This window comes from Nothobranchius furzeri, chromosome 2, assembly GCF_043380555.1.
Source record: "Nothobranchius furzeri strain GRZ-AD chromosome 2, NfurGRZ-RIMD1, whole genome shotgun sequence".
Lineage (NCBI taxonomy): Eukaryota > Metazoa > Chordata > Actinopteri > Cyprinodontiformes > Nothobranchiidae > Nothobranchius > Nothobranchius furzeri.
In genome coordinates this window covers 48,077,055-48,104,193 of record NC_091742.1, presented here as the reverse complement: position 1 = coordinate 48,104,193, position 27,139 = coordinate 48,077,055, and the positions used below count along the sequence as shown (strand labels likewise).

General features: G+C 42.6%; 1 protein-coding gene across 2 annotated transcripts; it reads right to left on the bottom strand.

Moving 5' to 3' along the window:
- Window positions 1-1,141: 1,141 nt before the first annotated feature.
- On the bottom strand, window positions 1,142-27,139 carry LOC107373522 (zinc finger protein 271-like). Of its 2 annotated transcripts, XR_008563070.2 has the most exons (4): window positions 26,378-27,139; window positions 26,180-26,246; window positions 8,428-8,491; window positions 7,894-8,339 (listed from the first exon to the last, which is right to left on the bottom strand). XR_008563070.2 is itself a non-coding variant. In XM_054739966.2 (3 exons), exons 2-3 carry the CDS (start codon window positions 26,187-26,189, stop codon window positions 1,231-1,233), a joined length of 2,127 nt encoding a protein of 708 aa, XP_054595941.2. In that variant the 5' UTR covers window positions 26,190-26,246; window positions 26,378-27,131; the 3' UTR covers window positions 1,142-1,230. The 2 variants fall into 2 exon arrangements, 1 of the variants encoding a protein (XP_054595941.2); XM_054739966.2 differs by lacking the exons at window positions 7,894-8,339; window positions 8,428-8,491 and adding an exon at window positions 1,142-3,347 and having other exon boundaries at window positions 26,378-27,131.

The following is a 27,139-nucleotide window of genomic DNA, read 5'->3' as shown; positions in this document are numbered from 1 at the left end:
GACTGTAATCACTCCATATTCTGTATTGTTCATTAGTTCTGCCATATTTCACTTACTGTATAGAGCTTTGGGGAAACAATTATAAAAATGCACTACACCCACTATCAGTATTGCAAAAGAGGGTAAAATTTGTCATTCTTAAAGTTGGGTAACTGGGTCATACAAATTCTTTGTTTTTACAGTCAAAATACATTAAACTTCAAGACCTGGTTCATTATCAAACAGCTCAAATCATATTTAAAGCTAGTAAGCACTTATTACCACCTAATATTCAAAAGCTCTTCAACCAGAGTGATGAGGGACATCATTTATGAAGGACTAAAAATTTTAAAATGCCTAGGGTAAGATCCACTAAAAGGAGTTTCTGTGTATCAGTATGTGGTGTGAAACTGTGGAATGGGCTGCAGGAAATACTCAAACAGTGTCCAAATATCAACAAATTTAAATCACTGCATAAAAAATGATAATGGATATGAAAATGAGGTTCTCTGAGGTTCTGGAAACTATGATATTGTCATTATTATTTTGCTGCTGTTTATGTTATTGTCATTATTATTACTATCACTAGTACCATAAAATGTTAATGCAAAATGCTCTCATTAGTAGCTGCATATATATATTAATATGTATGTATAGATGGTAAATTGTAAAGTAAATTAGTAATGTGAGACAAGGAGGTGGGATTGAATAAGCACTCGCTTCTTACCCCCTTTGGAGAAAGACTTATTTTTTGTTGGTATATATTTTCTTTCCTACTATGTTCATTGATTTTTACAGAACATTTTGTCTTATTTTGAAATAAACGTTTTAATCAATCAATGAACTACACACACATATATCTGCGTGTGTGTGTATATATATATATATATAAAGCGCCTTTCAGGACACCCAAGGTCACTTTACAGAAAACACGTAATAAAATACAATAAAACAAAAATAAAACCCAAACAAGAAAAAACAAAGAGAGAAACAGTTCAATAAAATCAGAGGTTGTAGACAGATTTAAACATGTGTGTTTTGAGTTTTGATTGGAAAACTCAATATATATTATATTATATAATAATATATAATATAATAATATATTTATATATATATATATATATATATATATATATATATATATATATATATATATATATATATATATATATATATATATATATATATAATCTCCCACTCCCCTGCTCTCACAGATTGGACTTTTTTCCGTCACACTTTCAAAAGAATTCATTATGTCGTGTGTGAACTCTTAATGTGACAGTTTAACTCTGTCTCGTCTCTAAATCTTTGACCACAGGTCTCACAGGCAAAAGGTTTTTCTCCTGTGTGGACTTTCATGTGACTGTTTAAAGCTCCCTTTTGGCTAAAACTTCGACCGCAGAGCTCACAAACAAAAGGCTTCTGTCCTGTGTGGATTCTCATGTGAATGTTGAAACTCTTTTGGTGACCAAATCTTTTACCACAGAGCTCACAGGCAAAAGGTTTATCTCCTGTGTGGACTCTCATGTGACTGTTTAAAGCTCCCTTTTGGCTAAAACTTTTACCACAGAGCTCACAAGCAAAAGGCTTTTGTCCTGTGTGGACTCTCATGTGACTGTTTAAAGCTCCCTTTTGGCTAAAACTTTGACCACAGAGCTCACAAGTAAAAGGCTTCTGTCCTTTGTGGACTCTAATGTGAACGTTTAAACTTTTTTGGTGACCAAATCTTTGATCACAGAGCTCACAGGCAAAAGGTTTTTCTCCTGTGTGGACTCTTATATGACAGTTTAAAGCTGTCTTACTGCTAAATCTTTTTTCACAGAGCTCACAGGCAAATGGCTTCTGCCCTGTGTGGACTCTCATATGACTGTTTAAAGCCGTCTTACTGCTGAATCTTTTTTCACAGAGCTCACAGGCAAAAGGTTTATCTCCTGTGTGGACTCTCATGTGAATGTCTAAGGTTTGTTTATGGGCAAATCTTCGACCACAGGTCTCACAGACAAAAGGTTTTTCTCCTGTGTGGACTCTTAGATGATTATTTAGAACCGCTTTATAGTCAAATCTTTGACCACAGGTCTCACAGACAAAAGGTTTTTCTCCTGTGTGGGCTATCATGTGACTGTTTAAAGCTCCCTTTTGGCTAAAACTTCGACCACAGAGCTCACAAGCAAAAGGCTTCTGTCCTGTGTGGACTCTCATGTGAACGTTTAAATTTTTTGGGTGACCAAATCTTTGATCACAGAGCTCACAGGCAAAAGGTTTTTCTCCTGTGTGGACTCTTTTGTGACTGTTTAAAGTTGCCTTTCGGCTAAATCTTTTTTTACAGAGCTCACAGGCAAAAGGTTTTTCTCCTGTATGTACTCTTATGTGAAAGATTAAAGCTGCCTTGTGGGCAAATTTTTTACCACAGAGCTCACAAGCAAAAGGTTTTTCTCCTGTGTGGATTCTCATATGACTGTTTAAATGTGCCTTACTGCTAAATCTTTTTTCACAGAGCTCACAGGCAAAAGGTTTTTCTCCTGTGTGGACTCTCATGTGAATGTTTAAAGCTGTCTTAGTGCTAAATCTTTTTTCACAGAGCTTACAGGCAAAAGGTTTTTCTCCAGTGTGGACTCTCGTGTGAACACTTAAATGAAACATTGAACTAAACCTTTTACCACAGTCACCACAACTAAATGATTTTAGTTTTTTCTGGACTTTCTTGCATGAGTCTACATTTTGCTTCACTCTAACACATTTCTTTTTGACCAAACAACTTGAAGACCTTATTGCTGAATGACCTGACACTCTCACATGTTTCTGGAGAGACCTCTTGTGGACAAATTGTTCACCACACTCAGGGCAGCTAAAGGACTTGTTGACAGTCCTAACATGTGAATCAGAAGACCTGCTTTCATTCCAGTCACTGACTTCTTCTCCAGTTTCAGACCCAGAGTCTGACAGCTCAGAGTCTAGATTCACATCATCCTCCTCTTCATCCTCTCCACTCATTTCAGTTTCTGAAGAATCAGATGTCTGTTCATGAGGGTTCAGATCTTGGTTCCTGCTAGTTTCTGCTCTTCCACCAGTTTCTGCTGTCATCTGGTCAGCTGAGCTGCTGGTTGGAACTTCTTTGTCTTCTACTTGCTGCTGATGAAGCTGTGAGAACATAGGTTTCTCTTCATCATCCTCACTTTTTATAGAAGCCAATGTGAATGAAAACCTGGCAGCATCAGTTTTTTCCTCCAAACGGAGTTGCTCTCCCTCCAGACTGGTCCAATTTTCCTCTTGTTCCTCCTTCATGTGGATGTGTTCTGGGTCTTTCTGGTCCACACCTGCACTCTGCTCCTCAGGAGCTTCTTCTTTAACCAGCACCAGCTGTTGAACATCTGTAGGAAACACAGAAGCACGATGTGAATTACCGATCGATGGAACTTCACATTCACACTTACTCTCACCTAAAGGATTACAAAGAACACTTGTTCAACTTCTTCTTAATGCAATTATCTAATCAACCAATCACATGGCAGTTGCATCAATGCATTTAGGGGCGTGGTCCTGGTCAAGACCATCTCCTGAACTCCAAACTGAAGGTCAGAATGGGAAAGAAAGGTGATTTAAGCTATTTTGAGCGTGGCATGGTTGTTGGTGCAAGACGGGCCGGTCTGAGGATTTCACAATCTGCTCAGTTACTGGGATTTTCACCCACAACCATTTCTAGGGTTTACAAAGAATGGTGTGAAAAGGGAAAAACATCCAGTATGCGGCAGTCCTGTGGGCCAAATGTCTTGTTGATGCTAGAGGTCAGAGGAGAATGGGCCGCCTGATTCAAGCTGAGAGAAGAGCAACTTTGACTGAAATAACCACTTGTTACAACCAAGCCCCCACAATGCGGCTCAGAAAATGGTCTCAACCCGGAAGTATCAAAAATTGCAGTTCCACCCTCATCCGCTGGGGGCTGGTGTCAGAAGCGAGCAAATCCTCATTGAATCCCATGTTAAAAATACCAATTTCACAGCAGAAATAAACATGTTTACAGCCTGGTACCAAAACATGTTTTTTGTTTAAATGATCTAGTTTACACTCATGACAACTCTGAGGGGGGTGAATTGTTTTCTCACTCTTCTGTTTAAGTGTATTGAAAGCCTAAAATTTTGTATAATTAATGAGCATCCGACACACGTGACCGCCGCCTCAGACACACGTGACCACAGAGCTAGCTCCGTGGAAAGGCCTCAGTAGAGCCTCGGTCTGGCCTGGAAACTGTTTCGGGATTTTGAGTCTCTGTGTTTGTGTATTCTGTTTTGGATATTATTTGTGCAATTGTTGGACAAAATGACTTGCTGTGGTATTAATTGCACTAATAGAGCGTCCAAGGAGTCTCCACGTCATTTTTTTCGGTAAGTTAAATTATATGTATGTATTTTAGGTCACTGCCGCCTTTAAACTAGCTGAGTTTATCGAAGTAGTTAGCTAACTATCATTTTAACATGTAGCATGTACTGTTTAACCATGAAATTTAGAAGTAAAATACGGTAAAATAATTAATAGGGCATATGTCGATGGGTAAAAGGGTAAAACCCAGTGCATTTAACATAAAAAATGGGTTGAAATATGACGGAGCTCTTGGAGGGACACTTCTGTGTTTCATTCTTCCACCCGGTTCTCCCCGGCGGTCAGCCCAGTGCATGTCTGGCCGATGCAGCGACTACTAGCTGCTGCGCGGGCTGACCGCTCGTGGAGCTCTCGGACGGGGCTGACCCCTCGTGGAGCTCTCGGACGGGGCTGACCGCTTGTGGAGCTCTCGGACTCGTAGAGAGACCTGACCGCAGAAATACTGCAGCTCAATTCCCTACCTAAATGCAAAGTTTGAGAGACGTGGTTCACTTAGGTCTGCACTGCCTTCGGGCTAATCACAAAATGTGGAACGGGATGTAAGTTTAGAATCAGCGGTGAATCGGAACATATCTCGAAGCCCTGGCCGACGAAACGGTCCACATGACTATTACTGTCAGGCTCGGAGAAAATTCGGGTTGTTTTTGTGTCAGTCGATTCTGCAACAGTGACTCTAACTAACACAGCACTAGTTGACAGACATCATTAGAGTGTGAAATCCAGCACAGCGTGACCCGGTTCTGTAAGGAATTCTGTTCAGGAGGTCGCATTTCAGGCTCTCCACATCATATGTGACTGACTTTTACGTTATAATAACGATCACACACTAGGAATGTTATAAATCGCCTATATCTGACAGTTTCTTTTGTATATTATCTGACTTTATAAACTCCAACAACAATGTGCTTCTATTTTTTCCCCAGGCTAAATCTACCCAAGACATTGACTGTCAGACTAATTTAGCTGCAAGAATGCATTTGTCCAGCCTGACGTGAAGCCTTACCTGTAGCAAAGGTGAATTATTTTTAATAATTGTCCATGTAAACATTTTATTATTACCTTCTAGTTTTAATTTGTTTTACAGATTATTGTTACACGTGATTTTATGCTCTTTTAAACATTTATAAATGTGCTTTTTCTTTGTTTTTATATAGCCACCCAGTTTAGAGCTCCCAGCCGCTGTGTGTCTTGTGACACAGAGACCATGATGGAAATTCATCTTCCAGAAAGTCTGGCTCATCATTTAGCCAGATTTCTAAGGTATAGGCCAAAAATGTTTAGGTTAGTTTTGAAAAGGTCTGTGCATCTCTCATTTCATGACGTAACTTTTCATATTTTAGTTCCTGGGTGCCTTCAATGTGCAGGGACTGTCCAAGCAGACATTCTTTCGACATCAGGCAAAGCTGTTAATTCCAACAGTGAGCTGGCAGTGGCAGCTAGAGCAAGCTGATATCATCCAGGAGGCTACTGAATCTGGACCTGTGACTCTTGGTGGTGACATGCGAGCTGATTCACCTGGTGAATACTTTTAAATTTATTTATTTTATTCCTTTGCTATCAAATGTAAATTAAGTAATAACTTGCATTTCTTGAAGGACACTCAGCCAAATATGGCAGTTACACCATGATGGATCTCAAAAGAAACAAAGTTATTGATGTCCAACTCGTACAGGTACAACATTACCTGATGATTCCAACACATTTCATGGTTAATTATTCACAGATCAATGGAGAATTATGTTTATTTTCAGAGCAATGAAGTTGGAAATAGTGTGCGAATGGAGAAGGAGGGATTTGTGCAAAGTCTGAGCACACTTTTGGAGAGGGGGGGTCGATGTGCAGCAAGTTGTGACTGACCGCCACACATGGGTGCAGAAGTATTTGCGGGAGGAAAAAAAGGAAATCAGTCACTACTTTGACCCCCTGGCACATGGGAAAAGGTAATCTTTGGGGATGTATATAGTGAATATTACAGGATTTTTTTTTTCTATTTTAAATGTGGGTCTATTTGGCTCTCCATGAATTGGTAAGAAAATCGAAGAGCTGGGGAAGAGAAAGACGAGCCAGGATGTGAGACTGTGGAAGCAAAGTGTGGTGAACCACCTCTACTGGTCAGCATCCCTCTTTATTCCAGATTGGTTCAGCATTTACATGCTAATGTGGCAATATTTCACAAAGTGGTAATGTTGTTCTTATGTTATGTTTTATATTGCATGTTTTCTAATTGATTAGGTGCGTTTAGGTTGATTTTTAACTGTTTGGATGTTTTTAGTGATTGCTGCAACATTGCATCCCATCTGTGTTAATCCTCCCCAATTACCTACACCTGGGAGTGGAGTGTGGACTGGACTGGAAAACAATGAACAGAGGCAGGGTGGGAGGTGAACGGGCGGAGGGTTTTGTTTATTTAAGGGAGCGGACGTGGAGACGCGGAAACGTGAGGGGAAAGGAAAATACTCGGCTGGAGCCAGACGGACACCGCGAGCTCCACAAGGACTGGAAGGAGATCCACCGGCGGCACGGACAGCAGCAGCAGCGGCAGGAGAAGCAGCAGCAACAGCGGAGAGAGAGATCCACGGCCGGAGACGCCAGGGCACAGGCGGGCAGAGTTACTCTGCCCCCGCGCGTAAGTAACTGATCAGTGCCTGGCAGTGTTAGAGTTGCTCTCTCTCGGTGAGTGGTCTGGTGCCGGGGACCTATTTACTGCCGGAGTTGTTGTGTGCCACAGGGGCCGGGCCGAGGAGGAGGTGGATTGGATCCACCGTGCGGTGATCCTGTGGTTCCCAGACGACGACGACGACGGCCTTGGAGGTTCCTTGGTCGAGAGCTCAGCAGAGCCGGACTGGACCGCCTTGTCCCTTGGGGCCCTGCACACACTTTTTCCCTTGGCATCATCATCAGGGTTTTGTAATGTCCCTTTTTAATTTGCTTTGGCTGTCGCACTGCTTGCCTTGATTTTTTTAGAACCTATTTTAATCCTTTTAATATTAGTGGCACCTTCCATTCCACCTGGATCGTGTCAGATACATAACCCAAACCAATATTACAATAACATAAACTCGTACACAAAACGCTCCTCTTGATAGAGCAAATCTGTTCAGCACATTCTGAGAGACAGACCATCTTTCTTCTGTCATGTTGCTGTACAGGACATTTTTAGAGTTTTTCTTTTTAAAGATAAATAGTATTACATTTAAAGAGCAATACTTTCACATTATCAATTTTCCCACACTTTCTGTATACCTGTATTTTGTTGTTTTTAAATAAAGAATGACAAATGATTTGTTCATGGTTTTTTTAGCAGACAAATATTCATCTGTAAAAAGTATCTACAAAGCTAATATTTACATAACAAGTATGATTTGGTTTTGCAATACAGCACTCTGTTTTAGTAAGATTTTTAAAGCAAGTAAAGTTAGTAAAGAACACATTTCTATTGGCTGCTAAGAAACTGTTGGACTTAAAACGGGCCTGTTGTAGAAACAACTTGGCATAAATGATTCTTCCTTTTTTGTCTTAACCAAAGAAATTCCAGTAATTGAGCAAAAACATTTATTTGTTTACGTCACATTTTATAAAATAACAGGACACAAAGTATCGGGACATTTAAAAAAATACTTAAAATAATAAAAGGGGCCCAGAGAGCTGCAGAGTGAGTGGAACATTGGGTTGAGAAGGAAGAACAGTTCTCAACAGTGTGATATGAGGGTGTAGAAGGTGAAGCCGGTGCAGGTCCTCCTTCATGTTCACCAGATTCACACTGCTGACCACCCCCATGTCATTGCCGCCACAGTGGATGAGAAGGACATCAGGAGCTGCTCTTCCATACAGGGAGTGGAAAAAGAAGGGGAGAAGGTCTTTCCACCTCAGTCTGCCCCAACCGAACCAGGAGACACGGACTTCAGGGAGGCCAAGGTTGTCTCCGAGGGTCTCTGCAGCTCTCTGGGCACCACACCTCACTCAGCTGTCACCGATGATCCAAATGGCTATGGAGAAAAAAATAACAGGTTTGGCCTAGCTGTTTAAAGTACAAAACCATACATGAAATGGTCAAGACAGGTATTTGGAACTTACACTTGCTACGTTGTGTAGCTGATGTTGGAGACACACAGGCTGCCATGGTGACCTTTTAACAGATCTAAGAAAAAAATGTAATAAAAGAATGAAACTTAAAAACTCCCGGACCTCATTTCATGATTGCTAATCAGCTATGGCTGATTTATTGTTTGGATCACAGTGAGTTACACTAATTCTAATATATTTTTATTTCTATTACACATACATACTTTTTAACTGTTATTTTCACATGAGTGTTATAAGGCTGTCTTGTTCTGGTTCTCATGATAATAATTCTGTTTCTTCCAGTAAGTTATCTTGTGCTTACTTCATCTGTATAATGTCTCTTTACTTTTGGTGAATTGTACTGAGTCCAGAATAATCCAGTGATACTCAGGATGGCGCCGCAGATGGCAGCCTCGGTGCATTGCTCTCTTTTGTTTGTGTTGTTTTTGTATATTTTTTTGGAAATCAGCGATGCAAAACGGATTACTTTCAGCAGAGATGAACTACTGTGTATCAGGCAACAAACCACAGAGACGGATTTTCAAAAATTTGAGGACCCGGGGAGTTTATTGGAAGTTTTGATCGGAGGTACTGCTGTTTGTTGGAGAAGGAAACGCAGGAGGGGTAAACGAGCAGGAGCGCTGGTGAGACTCCGCCAGCGGGGATTTCGTATGCCTCTCCCAGCAATACACCTAGCAAACGTTCGATCCCTACCTAATAAAATGGACGAGCTGCTCCTTCTGAACAGGACTAATCGAGATTTTGCACACTCCGCTGCCCTCTGCTTTAATGACTACGTTTACATGCAGCCAATATCCGGGTTATGATCGGGTTAAGGTCGGTATTCGGGTTTCTGAGTTGATCAGAATAACCCGTTTACAAGCATAAATAGAAAGAGTTACCCCTAACTTGCATAACCCGATTTAAATGCGGACGTTGGGGTAATGTCAAGACGTATGGACTACGTCCAGACGCAATATGTCTCATTTCCGGTTCTTCTTGTTCCGGTATCCATGAAAACAACAACATGTTTCCCAGTTCGGAAGAGATAGCGACCGCGTTTGTTTGTGCTTTAGTTTCTTCATCACTCCAAAAGTGTGGTGCTGTGCCGCGACTCGCCATTTTGCTCCCAACTTGTTTACTTCTGGTGTTCTGGCGCATACAAGACGGCTCGCTACTCAAAAGACCAAGATTCCTTGCGAACAGAGCATGCGCGGAACACACGCTTTGATAGGGATATCCCGATATGCGTTTACACGACCAAACATTCGGGTTAGAAAAGGGTTACCCCAGGTGTAGTAACCGGCTTTTTAAAAACCCGGTTATGAGCATATCCGGGTTTTTGGCTGTGTTTACAAGGACCTGCGGAACCGGGTTATTGTGAATATTCAGGTTTTAAAAGGGTTACTGGCTGCATGTAAACGCACTGACTGAAACGTGGCTCAGTGACTTGACTCCTGATAATGGATTATACCTGCTCGGGTTTTGTTTACATCGCGCAGACCGGGAAAAAGAGCTATCAGGGAAGACGAAAGGAGGTATATGGTATATGATCGCCTAACCCTACTGGATCTCCGACCTTCTGCCAAAGGCTGGGCAAAATGGAACCAAGCTGGACATAAAACTCTGCCCCCGCTAATATCGGAGATCCCGGCTCACCTGTGCCGTGTTCCAGATCTACCACTCCGGCATAAGTGCCGTCGCCGGGGTCGCCGGGCCGGCTTCCTGGTGAAGCTGAAAGCTTCTTTAGGGTATTCTCACAAGCCCTTATTTAGAAAACAAGGAGCGGTGCCAAACCTCCACTTCTCTCGGCGATCGTTGGATCCTGTCTGTGCCTGGCTGGTACTCCTCTTCGGCCTGGATGGGGATGGGTAGAAGATGGCGCCAGTGTGCGTGGCTTGCCGTCTGTCACTACCAGTGTTATGTTTGTTTGTTTTGATTTTATTGACTATTGTAGGAAATGCCAACTCTCTCTTGGTATATGAACGCCTAACGCTACTGGATCTCCGACCTTCTGCCAAAGGCTGGGCAAAATGGAACCAAGCTGGACATAAAACTCTGCCCCCGCTAATATCGGAGATCCCGGCTCACCTGTGCCGTGTTCCAGATCTACCACTCCGGCATAAGTGCCGTCGCCGGGGTCGCCGGGCCGGCTTCCTGGTGAAGCTGAAAGCTTCTTTAGGGTATTCTCACAAGCCCTTATTTAGAAAACAAGGAGCGGTGCCAAACCTCCACTTCTCTCGGCGATCGTTGGATCCTGTCTGTGCCTGGCTGGTACTCCTCTTCGGCCTGGATGGGGATGGGTAGAAGATGGCGCCAGTGTGCGTGGCTTGCCGTCTGTCACTACCAGTGTTATGTTTGTTTGTTTTGATTTTATTGACTATTGTAGGAAATGCCAACTCTCTCTTGGTATATGAACGCCTAACGCTACTGGATCTCCGACCTTCTGCCAAAGGCTGGGCAAAATGGAACCAAGCTGGACATAAAACTCTGCCCCCGCTAATATCGGAGATCCCGGCTCACCTGTGCCGTGTTCCAGATCTACCACTCCGGCATAAGTGCCGTCGCCGGGGTCGCCGGGCCGGCTTCCTGGTGAAGCTGAAAGCTTCTTTAGGGTATTCTCACAAGCCCTTATTTAGAAAACAAGGAGCGGTGCCAAACCTCCACTTCTCTCGGCGATCGTTGGATCCTGTCTGTGCCTGGCTGGTACTCCTCTTCGGCCTGGATGGGGATGGGTAGAAGATGGCGCCAGTGTGCGTGGCTTGCCGTCTGTCACTACCAGTGTTATGTTTGTTTGTTTTGATTTTATTGACTATTGTAGGAAATGCCAACTCTCTCTTGGTATATGAACGCCTAACGCTACTGGATCTCCGACCTTCTGCCAAAGGCTGGGCAAAATGGAACCAAGCTGGACATAAAACTCTGCCCCCGCTAATATCGGAGATCCCGGCTCACCTGTGCCATGTTCCAGATCCACCACTCCGGCATAAGTGCCGTCGCCGGGGTCGCCGGGCCGGCTTCCTGGTGAAGCTGAAAGCTTCTTTAGGGTATTCTTACAAGCCCTTATTTAGAAAACAAGGAGCGGTGCCAAACCTCCGCTTCTCTCGGCGATCGTTGGATCCTGTCTGTGCCTGGCTGGTACCCGTCTTTGGCCTGGATGGGGATGGGTAGAAGATGGCGCCGGTGTGCGTGGCTTGCCGTCTGTCACTACCAGTGTTATGTTTGTTTGTTTTGATTTTATTGACTATTGTAGGAAATGCCAACTCTCTCTTGGTAAATGATCGCCTAACCCTACTGGATCTCCGACCTTCTGCCAAAGGCTGGGCAAAATGGAACCAAGCTGGACATAAAACTCTGCCCCCGCTAATATCGGAGATCCCGGCTCACCTGTGCAGTGTTCCAGATCCACCACTCCGGCATAAGTGCCGTCGCTGGGGTCACCGGGCCGGCTTCCTGGTGAAGCTGAAAGCTTCTTTAGGGTATTCTTACAAGTCCTTATTTAGAAAACAAGGAGCGGTGCCAAACCTCCGCTTCTCTCTGCGATCGTTGGATCCTGTCTGTGCCTGGCTGGTACCCCTCTTCGGCCTGGATGGGACGTCCCAGTCCCAAAAACCCTGCTCTCCTCGTCCCCGCCGGTGTGGTGTGAATCCGCGAAACCTGCGGCCTCTGTGTCGGGCTTCTAGCGACGGGGACCCACCGCTTACTGCCAGGTTTGGCCTGGTAAATGCTAGGTCTCTAGCGAATAAAACATTTATTTTGAAGGATTTTTTTACATCCCAAGGACTGGATTTTCTCTGTGTCTGCGAGACGTGGCTGAGCGCCGGTGAGTGCAGCATCTTCTCTGATCTTCTACCTGGCGATTGCTGCTATTTTAATTCCCCGCGTATGTTGGGACGAGGAGGAGGAATAGCCACCATCTTTAAAAGTCCTTTTAGATGTAAACAGCTACCAGCCCCGTCGCTTACCAGCTTTGAACTGTCTGTGTTTGAGCTGGGCTGCTCTCACACTGTTGTGTGTGGTGGTTTATCTGCCACCTAAATACAATAAGGACTTTTTGGATGATTTTGCTGACTTTTTGGCTGAATTCATGCCAAAATATGATCATATTCTTATTGTTGAGGATTTTAATATTCACGTGTGTTGTCCTGATGTGCTCATGGTGAGGGGCTTTTTAAACCTCATTGATTCGTTTAATCTGGTGCAATGTGTGGCAGGTCCCACACATGAACTTGGACACACACTCGATCTTGTTTTATCTCATGGCTTCCCTAGTTTTAACATAAAGATTTGTGATGCTGTGTTTTCTGACCACAGTCCTGTGATGTTTGAAGTTCCTCTTGTATGTGCCTCAGTTAAACCTCGCGCTGTTGCTCAGCGCAGACGTGTTTTTAACTCCTCCACTGCTGAGCACTTTTCAACAGTCTTTAACCAGATTTGTCAGATCCCGGATTTTTTATGCAGCCAGACTGAGGAACTGAGCTCTTGGTTTTATTCCACCTGTCGGACTGCTTTGGACACTGTGGCTCCATTAAAAACCAGGCGGCCTAAAACCAAATCTGAGCCTTGGCTGAACGAAATGACCCGAGCTGTCAGACGCGACTGCCGTCGAGCTGAGCGCAAATGGAAAAAAGACAAACTACAGGTGTCATTTCAGATGCTGAAGGACTGTTGGCATCAATATCAAAGAACTGTGAAAGAGGCCAAAAGAACACCTATCGGACATTATTTTGTCTAACTGCCACAACCCGCGTGTTTTATTCAAAACTATTAACTCTGTTCTTATTGCACCATATGCTGACTGTATCGAGCCCTCATTAGAAGCCTGTGAAAATTTGTTACTCTTCTTTATTGAGAAGGTCTCCTCCACAAGGGCTCAAATCTGTACTTGTGCCCATGACCCCTCAGTCTTTGTTTCCTGCTCTGCTGTCTTTGACAGGTTTGAGCCTGTGACTCTGTCATGTCTACAGGAGACTGTTGGTCATCTTAAGCCTGCAGGGTCTCCAAATGATGCTGTTCCTCCTCGACTTTTAAAAGAGGTGTTACCTACAGTTGGTCCTTTGGTTCTTGGGCTGGTAAACCATAGTCTGATGTCAGGTGTTGTCCCTAAAGATTTTAAACATGCAGTAGTCAAACCCCTGATTAAAAAACCTGCTCTTGATCCGCAGGATCTTGCGAATTACAGGCCTATCTCCAAACTACCTTTTCTTTCTAAAATTCTTGAAAAGATAGTCTATAGCCAAATATTGGCCTTCCTGGAAAAGCAAAATGTATTAGAGGTTTTCCAATCGGGTTTTAAACCCTTTCACAGCACTGAATCAGCCCTTTTAAAAGTTTTTAATGACATATTCTTAGCTACTGATGCTGGGGACTGTGTTGTTCTTGTGCTTTTAGATTTGACAGCTGCTTTTGATACTGTGGATCATGCTGTTTTATTCTCTCGTTTAGAGCACTGGGTGGGCATTAGCGGCACAGCTCTGGAGTGGTTCAGGTCCTATTTGGCGGGGCGAACATTTTGTGTCAGTCTCGGTGACTATGTGTCGTCCTCCGCTCCGCTCTTGTGTGGTGTCCCGCAGGGCTCAGTTCTAGGCCCCCTCCTCTTCTCTTTGTATCTTCTTCCTCTCGGTTCTATATTGAGAAAGCATGGCATTGCCTTCCGCTTGTATGCTGACGACTGTCAGATCTATGTCCCTCTAAAAAAAAAGGCAGAAACCTCATACAGCCATTACTACAGTGTCTTGACGACATAAAGGCTTGGATGTCTGTGAACTTTTTAAAATTCAATGATAAAAAGACTGAGGTGATGATTTTTGGTAGTCCTACTGAGACCCCCAATGTGTTTGTAGATTCCTTGGCCCAGTTTGTTAAACCAACTGTCACCAACCTGGGGCTCAAAGTGGACTGTGATCTGAAGTTTGAACATCAGATTAAGGCGGTGGTAAAATCTGGCTTCTTTCACCTCAGGCAGCTGGCAAAAATAAAGCCAATTCTTTCACGGCAGCACTTTGAGACAGTGATCCACGCCTTTGTAACCACTCGGCTGGATTACTGTAACGCACTCTACATTGGGGTCAGTGCATCATGTATTAGTCACCTACAGAGGGTGCAAAATGCCGCAGCTCGTCTTTTAACTGGCACTCGAAAGTTTGAGCACATTTCCCCTGTTTTAGCTTCACTCCACTGGCTGCCCATTTCTTTTAGGATTCATTTTAAAATTCTTTTATTTGCTTTTAAAGGTCTTCATGGCCTCGCCCCCTCTTATCTCTCTGATCTGATACAGCCTTACACTCCCTCCCGCTCTCTCAGGTCTGCTGATCAGCTGCTCCTGATTGTACCCAGGACTGAGCGTAAATTTAGAGGAGATCGCGCTTTTGCTGTTGCAGCTCCAAAACTGTGGAACGAACTTCCTTTAGAGATAAGGCAGGCCAGTTCCTTATCTGTTTTTAAGGCACTCCTGAAAACACACCTCTTTACCCTGGCTTTTGATACCTTGTGAGATGTTGGTTTCTATTTTTTATTTTGTTTTAGCTGTTTTAGGTGATTCAATGCGGTTTTATCAAGTTTTTATTTTTTAATATAGGGCTAGTTTAATTTTATGTATCATGTGTTTTATTTATCTTTGCTGTTTTCTGTTTAGTCAATTGTTTTAATGTATTTTCTGTACAGCACTTTGTTCCTGTGCTGGGTCTTTTAAAGTGCTTTATAAATAAAACTGGATTGGATTGGAGGTGGAATCTGCTTCTACATTAGGGTTGTCACGGTATGAAAATTTAACCTCACGATTATTGTGACCAAAATTATCACGGTTTTCGGTATTATCGCGGTATTTTTTAAACGGTGTTGCATATGTTCAGAAAGCATTGATAGTCCTGTTCTACACAAACTGAAATAGTTCTGAAAAGGTTTAACAGTGTTTATTAAACCTAAAATAACACAAGCCTTAGCAAAAGTGCAACTTTTCACAAGTAAAGGAACAAATAGCTTATTTTTCTGGAACATGTTACAGTAGTCAGTGCAGGTTTAAATTATACAAATCCAAACATTCGAAACATAAACAATATGTAAACAAATCAAAGAAACACCACTTGTTTTCTCATATACTTGTTTTCTTCATTATCAAAATGAAAATCTAAAACTCCAGTCCACACTTGACTTGAGCACTGTACAAGTCAACCTTAAAAAAATATGTATTTAAAATAAATAGCCACTTTAAACAAATTACTAAAATAACTACTACACTATGTAATCAAATCCAAATGTTCAAGTATAAATGGCATTGAATAAGTAAACAAATCAATGACAAGGAACTAATTGTATATTTCTCTTCATCATCAACAAATAAGATGCTTCATCCAGCAACAGGGTGTCCGTGACACGGTTTAAATGCTGGCAGAGGACGCTGCGGCTGCAGTATATAGTGACTCGTTGCATTCTCTCTCAGCCAAAAGTCCTCACGTCATGCATTTAAGCTAAAATGCTAATGTTAACTTACCTTGCACTGGCTGTAGAGACGTGGGTGATGGTCACGCAGATGTGCCATGAGATTCGAAGTGTTGCTGCCTTTTGCAGACACTTGTTTCCTGCACGTTCTGCAAACGGGATAGCCGTCTTCTATTAACTGTCCCTCAGCACTTTTCAGAAATCCAAAATATGCCCATACTTCCGATTTAGTCTTCTTTGAGGGCTGATGGATGTCCTGGGCGCTGCCGTCTCCTCCTTCGGCCATTATTTCAGCTTCAAAGTTTTGGTGCCGTTGCAAATTAAAAAGTGCGTGTGCGCGCCGCGGGAACTTCAGCTGAAGCGACGGTGGCTGGTAAGGGTCACCGCGCTGAAACCGCGGCCACGGTAAACCCACCGAGATAATATAGTTTTTTAAAAACTGGACGGTTATTTTTATTGTCAACTTTTTTACCGGGGTTTACCGCTATACCGGTTACCGTGACAACCCTATTCTACATTAATGAATGTTGGTGTACAGACGCTACAGTTCTCAGTAAACATTGTAGCTCAAACTTGGAGACAATAATTTTGAACTGTAAGCCGTTTTACTCCCCGCGGGAAATATCATCATTCATTTTGATTGGAGTATACATACATCCTCAAGCAGATGTGAGTGTTGCATTGCAGACTCTCGCCGATCAAGTTACCTCCACAGAGAACAAATACCCAGACTCAGTGCTCATTATTTTGGGTGATTTCAATAAGGCTAAACTTAATATCGAACTACCGAAATACAGACAGCACATCAGGTGTCCGACTAGAGGCAAAAACATATTGGCTCATTGCTATACAGTTCTTAAAGGGGCATACCACTCTGTCCCTCGTGCAGCTCTCGGCCTCTCTGACCATAATTTGATTCATCTTATCCCCACTTATAAACAAAAACTAAAATCTGTAAAGCCAGCTATCAGGACAGTGAGGAAATGGACAAATGAAGCAAAAGAGGAGTTACAGGACTGTTTTGATTGTACAGACTGGAGAGTATTTGCAGATGCCACAGACGATCTGAACGAGCTAACGGACACTGTGACATCCTACATCACCTTGTGTGAAGAAGTGTGTGTGCCAACAAAGACTTTTCGCACCTTTAATAACAACAAGCCATGGTTTACAGCAACACTGAGTGAGTTGAGACGGGCAAAGGAGCAGGCTTATAGGGCAGGAGACAGGCCTCTATACAAATCACTCAGGAACACGTTGAACAAGGAGATCAGAGCTGCTAAAATTAAGTGCGCAGCAAAGCTGAAAAACCAGTTTTCAGCCAACAACCCCACATTATTGTGGAGAAACATTCAGTACATTACAAACTACAGGAGACCAACCTCCATTTCTGATGCTAATCATGGCCTTGCTGAGGAGCTAAATGGCTTTTACTGTCGCTTTGAGGAAAGGAATGTCACACCCCTCCTCCACTCCAGCATAGCTGCAGCCGCCACCCCTCACCTGGACAATCTTACTCCTCTTTCCTCTAAATCACAAGCTGCGTTCCTTGTGAATGAAGAGGATGTCTGCAACATCTTTAGGAGACAGAACGTACGGAAGGCACCAGGCCCAGATGGAGTAACTCCTTCCTGCCTCAGGACATGTGCTGTCCAACTAGCACCTGTCTTCACAATGATATTCAGCAGATCGCTGGACTGTGTGAGGTCCCATCATGCTTCAAAAGCTCCACTATCATCCCAGTACCGAAGAAATCCTCCCCTGCCGAATTGAATGACTACAGACCCGTGGCTTTGACATCAGTAGTCATGAAGTCCTTTGAGCGCTTGGTGCTGTCCCATCTTAAAAGCACCACAGGCCACCAGCTGGATCCCCTGCAGTTTGCCTATAGGGCAAACAGGTCAGTGGATGATGCAATTAACATGGGGGTGAACTTCATCCTGGAACATCTTGATCAACCAAGGACCTACGCAAGGATATTGTTTGTGGATTTTAGCTCTGCTTTTAACACCGTTATACCAGAAATCCTCACCTCAAAGCTTTCTCAGCTCACTGTTTCCCCTGCTATGTGTCAGTGGATTTCCAGCTTCCTGACAAATAGGAGCCAGCATGTGCGGTTGAACAATGTTACGTCTGGCACAAGGTTGATCAGCACCGGTACACCACAGGGGTGCGCCCTTTCTCCACTGCTCTTTTCATTGTACACCAATGACTGCACCTCTAATGACTCAGCTGTAAAAATCCTGAAATTTGCAGATGACACCACTGTCATTGGGCTCATCCGGGATGGTGTTGAGTCTGCTTATCAGCGAAAAGTTGAGAGGCTGGTGGTCTGGTGTAGTCAGCACAATCTTGAACTTAACACCCTTAAGACTGTGGAGATGGTTGTGGATTTTAGGAAGCTTCCCACAGTGCTGCCCCCCCTCACAATATCCAACAGCCCAGTGTCAATGGTGGACTCATTCAAGTTCTTGGGAACTATCATTTCCTGGGATCTGAAGTGGGAAACAAACATCAACTCCATCGTCAAAAAGGCTCAGCAGAGGATGTATTTCTTACGGCAACTAAGGAAGTATGGCCTACCACAAGAGCTGCTGATCTTCAATACTGCTGCAGTTGAATCCATAATTTGCTCATCAATCACTGTCTGGTTTGGGTCAGCCACAAAAATGGACAAATGCAGACTACAGCGTATTATTAAAACAGCAGGAAAAATCATTGGTGCCCAACTGCCCTCTGTCCAGGAACTGTACATCAGCAGGACCAGGAAAAAGGCAGTGAATATTGTCCAAGATGCCACACATCCTGCATCTACTCTCTTCCATCTCCTCCCATCTGGCAGACGCTATAGATCGCTGTACACAAAAACTACCAGACACAAGAACAGTTTCTTTCCTTCAGCCATTTTTCTCCTGAATCTGTAGATTCAATTTTAGCCTCCGTGAAAATCTGAGCAATTCAATCACTTTTTGGCAACTAAAATGCCATTTTTGTTGTCTACAATTAAATCATCAATAAAGAATTTAAACATATTTTGAGGAGTTTTTTATAGGTAAACAGGAGGGTATAGTCACTATTTGGCAAGTGACAATCTTAATTTTATGTGCTGAAGTGCTTTTATCTTGTCACTTTCAAATAGAGCAATGTAATGTATAGATAGTAACCTACACAGTGTCATTAAAGCCAAAGCTTGATCAGTTTAAATACTATTTTTCAAGTAAAAATGTGCCCCAAACTAGTTAACTGTGGCTCCATGTCAAGTGGACTAAAGAAAGGAAGGGGAAAAAATCAAATCGCTGGAGAATTGTTTATTTACATTTATACGACGTTTACATTCAATACAGGGCGCCATTTTACATTGTTTATTTATTTTTTAGTATCAAGGCTGTAACATAAAGAAAGCCAGTTCTTACCACAAACCATCTTTCAATCGCAAATATTGCAAAAAGGATTAATATATCCTCATTGTGAACGTTTAAGACAAATAGCAACACTTAAAACAACTTCCGAACTGGAAAAACTAATATCCGCAATAAACATCTGTTTCTGAATGTCCATATTGCTAGATATGCTGAGTTTTAGGGCGAAATCCTGGGGAATTTCGTCTAGAAATGCAATTATCTAACTGTGCGCAATCCCGAGGTGGCTAATCATTTTTTGGCAGCGAGTCGGGTGCTCGCTGCAGAACTACAAAGGCGGAGCTGCACCATAAGGTGGAGCTGCACTAGAGTCAACCCCGCCCATTCACGCAAACTCAGCCTAGCCCACTGACTTCCGTTTTTGTTTTCAACTTTATCGCAAACTGACCTGACCCACATGAATTACGGCTGTTACTAGTTTACAGTCGTTAATGCTATGTTCTGTGCTCCAATTAAACAAGATAAATATAACTTGCTACATGACAAAGTCTGAATATATCCCGAAATAAAAAGGTTTCTCGTAGCGAATATCTGCCCACAGCCGCTCTAACAAAAGTCCTGTACAACAGCATGTACCCCTCCCTGTGGGTTCTGGTAGTCCAGTGGCAAGATCGTCTGACTTTCGTTTTGCTTTCCCCTCAGCTGATGCTTGTTCGATTCTCGGTGGGGTCGGCAACAATCTATTCAGCCAGCTGAAACATTTAATTTGTTCATATTTTAGTTGTAATGTTCATTTTCAGCAAAATATTTATGTCTCTACAAGTTCTTTGAATTTGGTCGTTCCTAAACAGCATTTTAGTTGAAACTCTGCTCACAGATGGACTCACACTGGCTAAATAAACGAATGAATAAATAAAAAAAACACATTAGTCATTATATGTTAAACGGCATACCAATAAATTGTTGTAAACATAGTACTGGCAAGTGTAGCTAGAAATGAGGAAAAGAGATTATAGAATATTTCCACTGCTGGGAGGCGAACCTGCGCAAAACTGCATGTCAACCTGACACCATCACCACTACACCACCACATCTGATAAATATTAGGTGGCGTTACATTTTATTATGTTATTTGGTGTGTCTTTGTAGATGGGATGTATGATTTTTCTGGCGGTGTCTCAGTAGAAGTAATTTCAGAAATAATTTGTCAGAAAATTCACAGAATATCCAGATTTGAGAACCAAGACCAGACCCGCTTTGGGGGAGGAGACCAAATTGAAGCTGAGATGGGAAGAAAATGCATGAATGAGGCCAAAAATGGCTTTGGCGTGTTTCTTATGAGGAAATGACAATATAACATGATTAAAAGTTCCAAAAGTTAGATTTTTAATTATATGGAACCTTTACAAAAACTGTTCAATTCACTTCTCAACTCCCTCCTCAATCTTGCATTTTTTAGCTATAACACCCTCTTTGGTTCCAGAATGCTATAAAGTCTGACAACTGGAAGGAATTGGACTGACTCCGATAGAATGGGCGGGGCTGATTCTGGAATGGGCGGGGCTGACTCTGGTGCAGCTCCACCTTCTGGTGCAGCTCCGCCTTTGTGGTTCTGCAGCGAGCACCACTTGATTTATGGCACAACACCGTTAATATGACGCAGATTTTCATTTGGGCAGAAATGGGCCACATGGCCTAATATCTACACTGAACGAAAATATAAACGCAACATTTTGGTTTTTGCTACCATTTTTCATCAGCTGAACTTTTCTACATACACAAAAGACCCATGAGTCTCAAATATTGTTCTGTCTACATGTGTTAGTGAGCACTTTTCCCTTACCAAGATAATTCATCCCACCCAACAGGCGTGGCATAGCAAGGGGCTAATCAGACAGCATGAATGATGGACAGGTGTGCCTTACTGCCCACAAGAACATAAAGAGGTCCTCTACTTTCAGCACAGCACTTTGGTTACGCAGGTGTCCTCACAAACACGGCACTGATTTAAAAAGCCGCTCACAAACCTCAAACTGGACGGATAACAACATTAAACAGGCTGTAGGGTTGATGAATGTAAGTTTAAAATGGTTTTATTTTACCAACACACACATATGCGACACAGCTCCACACACTCACCTCTCCGAGCGCAGCTCAGCGCCAACTGAGGGAAACGGGGCCAATACGGAAATGACATCCAGTAGAGTAAGAAAATAAAAGCTGCCCCACCAAAATAAATAACTGTCGATATATCAAGAAAACAAATGCACACAGAAAGTAAGAACGGGTTTTGGACGGAATATAAAATTGCTTCTCTTTTACACACCTGTTACATGCACCCCTCCTAACCCCCAAATTCCACTACCTCCGCTCCGCCCCCGCCTTCCGCAGCCGCTCGCTTCCGAACTCAATTTTTACTGGTACCCGCTCTACAACGGCTCCGCTCCGGTGCGGAGACCTGAGGTGGGCAAACAAGCATGCGCGGGATTTTCGAGATCTTGCGATACAGTCCGAGCAATAAACGCGGAAGTTAGATCCAAACACCCGTTGTGTGGGAGAAGCATCGGCATGAACTGTTTAATCTGCCCATCATTTGTGTAGAGAGATCAGCAGTGTTTGGATCAACAAAGTGTGACTACTTTGATAGTAGAAACTGTATTTATGGCTTACTTTTGTGCATTTAAAGTTCAGCCGCCATTGATAGTTGTTAAAAGTTGTTAAACCTGTGCATATGAAACAAAAAACGCCTTTTGTTTATAGATTTATTGTGAAAAACGGAAGTTGTGCTTGCTCCTTTTCCTGTTGGGCAGTTGTGATTTTTGTCCATTTACTGCGGAGGTGCTCCGGCGTCCGGCGAAAATAGGATCAATTCTATTTTTGCCGGACGCCGGAACAGAGGGCGGCGCACGGCGCCGCACTGCCGGAGCACGGCCGCAGTAATGGAATAGCTCTGATTGACTACAACGGGACCGATTTTGCTCCGGCGTTCGTGTCGGAGCGGAGCAGAGGTAGTGGAATTTGGGGGTTAGTTCCACCAAAATCTAAGCCAACCCCACGAATCAAGTACTGGGAAATTGAGAAAATTACCAAAAGACAGGCACAAAGCTGCTATAACCACAAACTTTAGCTAGAAAGCCACCAGCGAAGCAGATTCAGAATGGACGAGAGGTTGATCAGACCTCTGTCCTTCTCAGATAAATATGATGCCATTTACACCATACATGTCTCTGCCACTACCCAAGGATCCAATACAGGATCCATGCATCCATAAGGGCCATCCTCTTTTCTAGTAACCTGCACATGTAGGTCACAATTACCACAGAAATACCTTTAATCCATAACAGCTGCGCTGCGTGACAGCAGAAGACGTGAGACCTGCCAAAATTAGTGAAGCGAGCAAACAAAGAAAAGTGGATGCTGAGAACAGACGTTTTAATAACAAATGGACAAATGACTGCGTTCATATTAGCATCTCATGAAAATGCCAAACCTCTTTGTGTCATTTGTCAGCAGACAGTTTTTAATTCATACTAGTGTTTTTCCCCATGGCTGATTTATTTCATAATGACACTTTAAGCAGAATATCTCAGTCCATCAGTCAAGCCAGTGGGTGTGATCTGCAGCACCATTGGTCAATCCTTCCACATCAATTGGTTTCCCTGGATTTCTCTGTAATAGAACAAGGCTATCCCAGCATGCTTTGCATGGCTGTGGACTTTCATCAGGAAGAGAAAATGGGGAGAGGGTTAGGGTAGCAGGTTTTCTTTAGCCGTGTTTAGCTAACAGCTGCAATAGAAACAAAGCAGGAGAGCTGATTAAGATGCTGCTTCAGAACAACGCAGGAGATTAAAGATCCAACGCTTTGGTTCTGATCAGCTGAGGACAGATCCAGTCTGGAAAAGAGGACCTTTGCTCACCAGAGTTCACGGAGTAGAGCAATTGCTTTTGTCTGACTGAATTAGCAGCCAATGACACACTGGCTCCACCCCGTTAGTCTAGACTGGCGGACTGAGACATTCTGCTTAAAGTGTCATTTTGAAATAAATCAGCCATGGGGAAAAACACTAGTATGAAATAAAAACTGTCTTTGTTAAAAAGATGTTATGTAATAAAAACTGAATGAATTAAATAAAAATGGCTCAATTTTAATTTGGATTATTATGAAAAAATGACTTAAAAAAACTTTATATTATTAAAGACATTTAAAAGAATGAAAAATATTTCATAATACTGAGCTTAGATTTTACATAACATTCTGTTATTTCATTGTCATATTACATGATTGTCTGGTATTTCTTCATGTAGATATTTATTTCATAAAGTCTTATTTATTTATTGAATTTTGAATACTTTGGAGTTCCACAGGGACAGAGCTGTTTGAAATGTTGTTTTTGTTGTTCAAATATTAAAAATAGAAATGTGGATCCAATCCCAACCAAATTATTTAAAGAAGCATTTCCTTTGGTTACTGCCCCCATTCTAGATATAATCAATCTATCCTTAGTGAATGGATATGTACCACAGGATTTTAAGGTTGCTGTAATCAAACCTTCACTTAAGAAGCCTTCTCTGGATCCAGATGACCCAATGAATTATAGACCAATATCTAACCTTCCATTTTTATCCAAAGTCCTGGAGAAAATAGTGGCCATCCAAGTATGTGAGCATTTAAACACCAATGCTCTGTTTGAGGAATTTCAGCCTGGTTTTAGAGCAGGGGTGTCAAACTCATTTTAGCTCAGGGGCCACATTGAGGGAAATCTAGACCCAAGTGGGCCGGACCGGTAAATAAAAAAAATAAAAAAACTTCAGATTGTTTTCTTTGTTTTAATACAATCAATATAAAACAAGGCTGGAGCCTGAGGACAGTGTAGTACAAGTACGACACCTGAAGTGTACTTGAAAATTTGAAAAAAATAAAAAAATCAACAAATAAAAAAACATTCCTTAGTGATTCAAAGAGCTTACAGATCACATGGCAAAGTATATTTGACTCATTTTACTTTACATCTTTTAGCTTTCACCAGCACATCAATATCAGAACTCACATCCTGAGTGGCGGCCAACTTCAGGATGTGATTCAAGTTCTTGTGTGAGCCTTGAGCGCAGCTTTGTTTTATTTATACTCATTACAGAGGAAACTTGCTCACAAAGATAAGTTTATTTTCACTCTACATTGTAAAGTATGAAAATAAAGTTTACACAACCATCCCGCGGGCCGGATTTAACCCGCTTGTGGGCCGGATCCGGCCCGCGGGCCGCATATTTGACACCCCTGTTTTAGAGAGTATCACAGCACTGAAACTGCATTAGTGAGAGTTACAAATGATATTCTCATGGCCTCAGATAAGAATCTTGTGTCTGTTCTAGTCTTGTTAGATCTCAGTGCTGCCTTTGACACAGTTGATCACAATGTTCTTTTAGAAAGACTTGAACATGTTGTAGGGATCAAAGGAACAGCGTTAGGCTGGTTTAATTCCTACCTGTCTGATAGATTTCATTTTGTAAACGTACATGACAAATTGTCTTCATACTACAGGGTTACTTGCGGAGTACCACAGGGTTCAGTGCTTGGACCAATTCTTTTTACTATATATATGCTCCCAATTGGTAAAATCATTAGACAGCATGGGATAAACTTCCACTGTTATGCTGACGACACTCAGCTATATTTATCCATTAACCCTGATGAACCTAATCGGTTGGGTAGATTACAGGCTTGTCTTGATGACATAAAACATTGGATGACTCTAAACTTTTTGCTTTTAAATCAAGACAAGACGGAAGTTCTCATCTTTGGACCAGAAATCCAGAAAAGGAAATTGCTTAGCCAATCGCCTGACCTTAATGGCATTACATTAATCTCCGAGAACAAAGCAAGGAGCCTTGGTGTTATCTTTGACCAGGACATGTCATTCAAATCCCAGGTTTCACAAGTTTGTAGGATTTCCTTTTTCCACCTTCGGAATATTGCTAAGATTAGAAGCATCCTTTCCAGGAGTGATGCTGAAAAACTAGTTCATGCATTTACTCCATCAAGACTGGATTACTGTAATTCATTACTCTCAGGAAGTCCACAGAATGTAGTTAAAAGTCTTCAGCTTGTCCAAAGTGCTGCAGCTAGAGTTCTGATGAGAATTAAAAAGAGAGATCATATCTCTCCTGTCTTGGCTTCCCTACATTGGCTACCTGTTAAATTCAGAATAGATTTTAAGATCCTCCTTCTCACATACAAAGCTCTTAATAATCAAGCTCCATCATACATCAGTGATCTGATTGTTCCATAGGATAAATACAATAAAGTTGATCTCACCAAACAGAATATTTACTAAGATATCACAATAGAACTATAGACACATTATTGTGTGTGTGTGTGTGTGTGTGTGTGTGTGTGTGTGTGTGTGTGTGTGTGTGTGTGTGTGTGTGCTCTGTCTTCTCGATCCCCAGTGAGTCGTGGAGGATGACTGCTTATACTGAGCCAGGATTCTCTGGAGGTTTCTTCCTGTTAAAAGGGAGTTTTCCTCTCCACTGTCGCTGCATGCTTGCTTAGTATGAGGATTGCTGTAAAGTCACTGACACTCGACAGTGACTTGATGCAATTTGCTGGGTTCCTTTTATAGGAAACATTATTTCTGATTGGCTTAATGAACTGTGAATTGGAATGTTTATTATGTGAAGTGCCTTGAGACGACTCTTGTCGTGATTTGGCGCTATATAAATAAACTTGAATTGAAAACTTGAATCATTTAGATGCTGCTGTCGATAAATTCTGCGTTTGTGTCTGGGGCTCACAGAAAAAAGGTGTGTGTGTGTGTGTGGGTGGGGGGGCACGCCAAGAAGAGACTGGTAAGTAATTCATCCATCCATTCGTACCTGCCCAGAACACGCACGCACGCACGCACGCACGCACACACACACACACACACACACACACACACACACACACACACACACACACACACCAGTACCTGTGTCCATGCTGATGGATGATCCAGAAGTGGTAGCAGGTTTTCTTTAGCCGTGTTTAGCTAACAGCTGCAATAGAAACAAAGCAGGAGAGCTGATTAAGATGCTGCTTCAGAACAACGCAGGAGATTAAAGATACAACGCTTTGGTTCTGATCAGCTGAGGACAGATCCAGTCTGGAAAAGAGGACCTTTGCTCACCAGAGTTCACGGAGTAGAGCTAACCGTTTTTTTCCTCCAGAGTCACATTCAGATTCGGGGCTTTTCCGTCGGAGAGTGTGAGCAGGATGGATGAGAGAGCGAGCAGCGATCCTGCATCATGACCAACTCAGATGAGCGAGTCTGATAGAGGGAACCTCTTCAATCTGATGAAAGCAGCAAAACGAGCGCGTTTCTCAGAGAGGCCAAAGGAACAACAACAAGCTAACTCTGCTAGCAGCTTCTGGTTTCTGCTTCTTCCGGTGGTTGGTGACCAGCATCACTAGCGCTACTTGCTGGACTGGAGGCTGACTGATAAACCACACAACTTCCTCAGACTTCCTCAGACAATAGTTTTACGTGTCATAATATTTTTTTATTTTAGGCAGTGTCTTCACGTTCCATGCTGACAAGTAAAATAGTTTTTTCTTTATAACGTTTCATTATCTAAATTTGACCAAATGTAATTTCCCCTTCATTTTGTGACCTATAGACAAACTGAAAAAGATTTCCTGCAGCAGAAACCTATCTGCTAAATACATAAACATAAACATACTGTAAGTGGTCACCAGCAGGTGTCAGATTCATGTAATATAGACCACATATCTAGGGTTGGTAACCCAGAAGTGATGTTGACATTGGCCTTCTGCTCCATTTGGCGTGTGGCAGCAACTTCCACCTCCACATGAGTATGTAAAAACGTATTGTGATAATGTGTACCGAAAACGGGCGTAAAAAAAATCAAGAGATATGGACTTCTCTTTA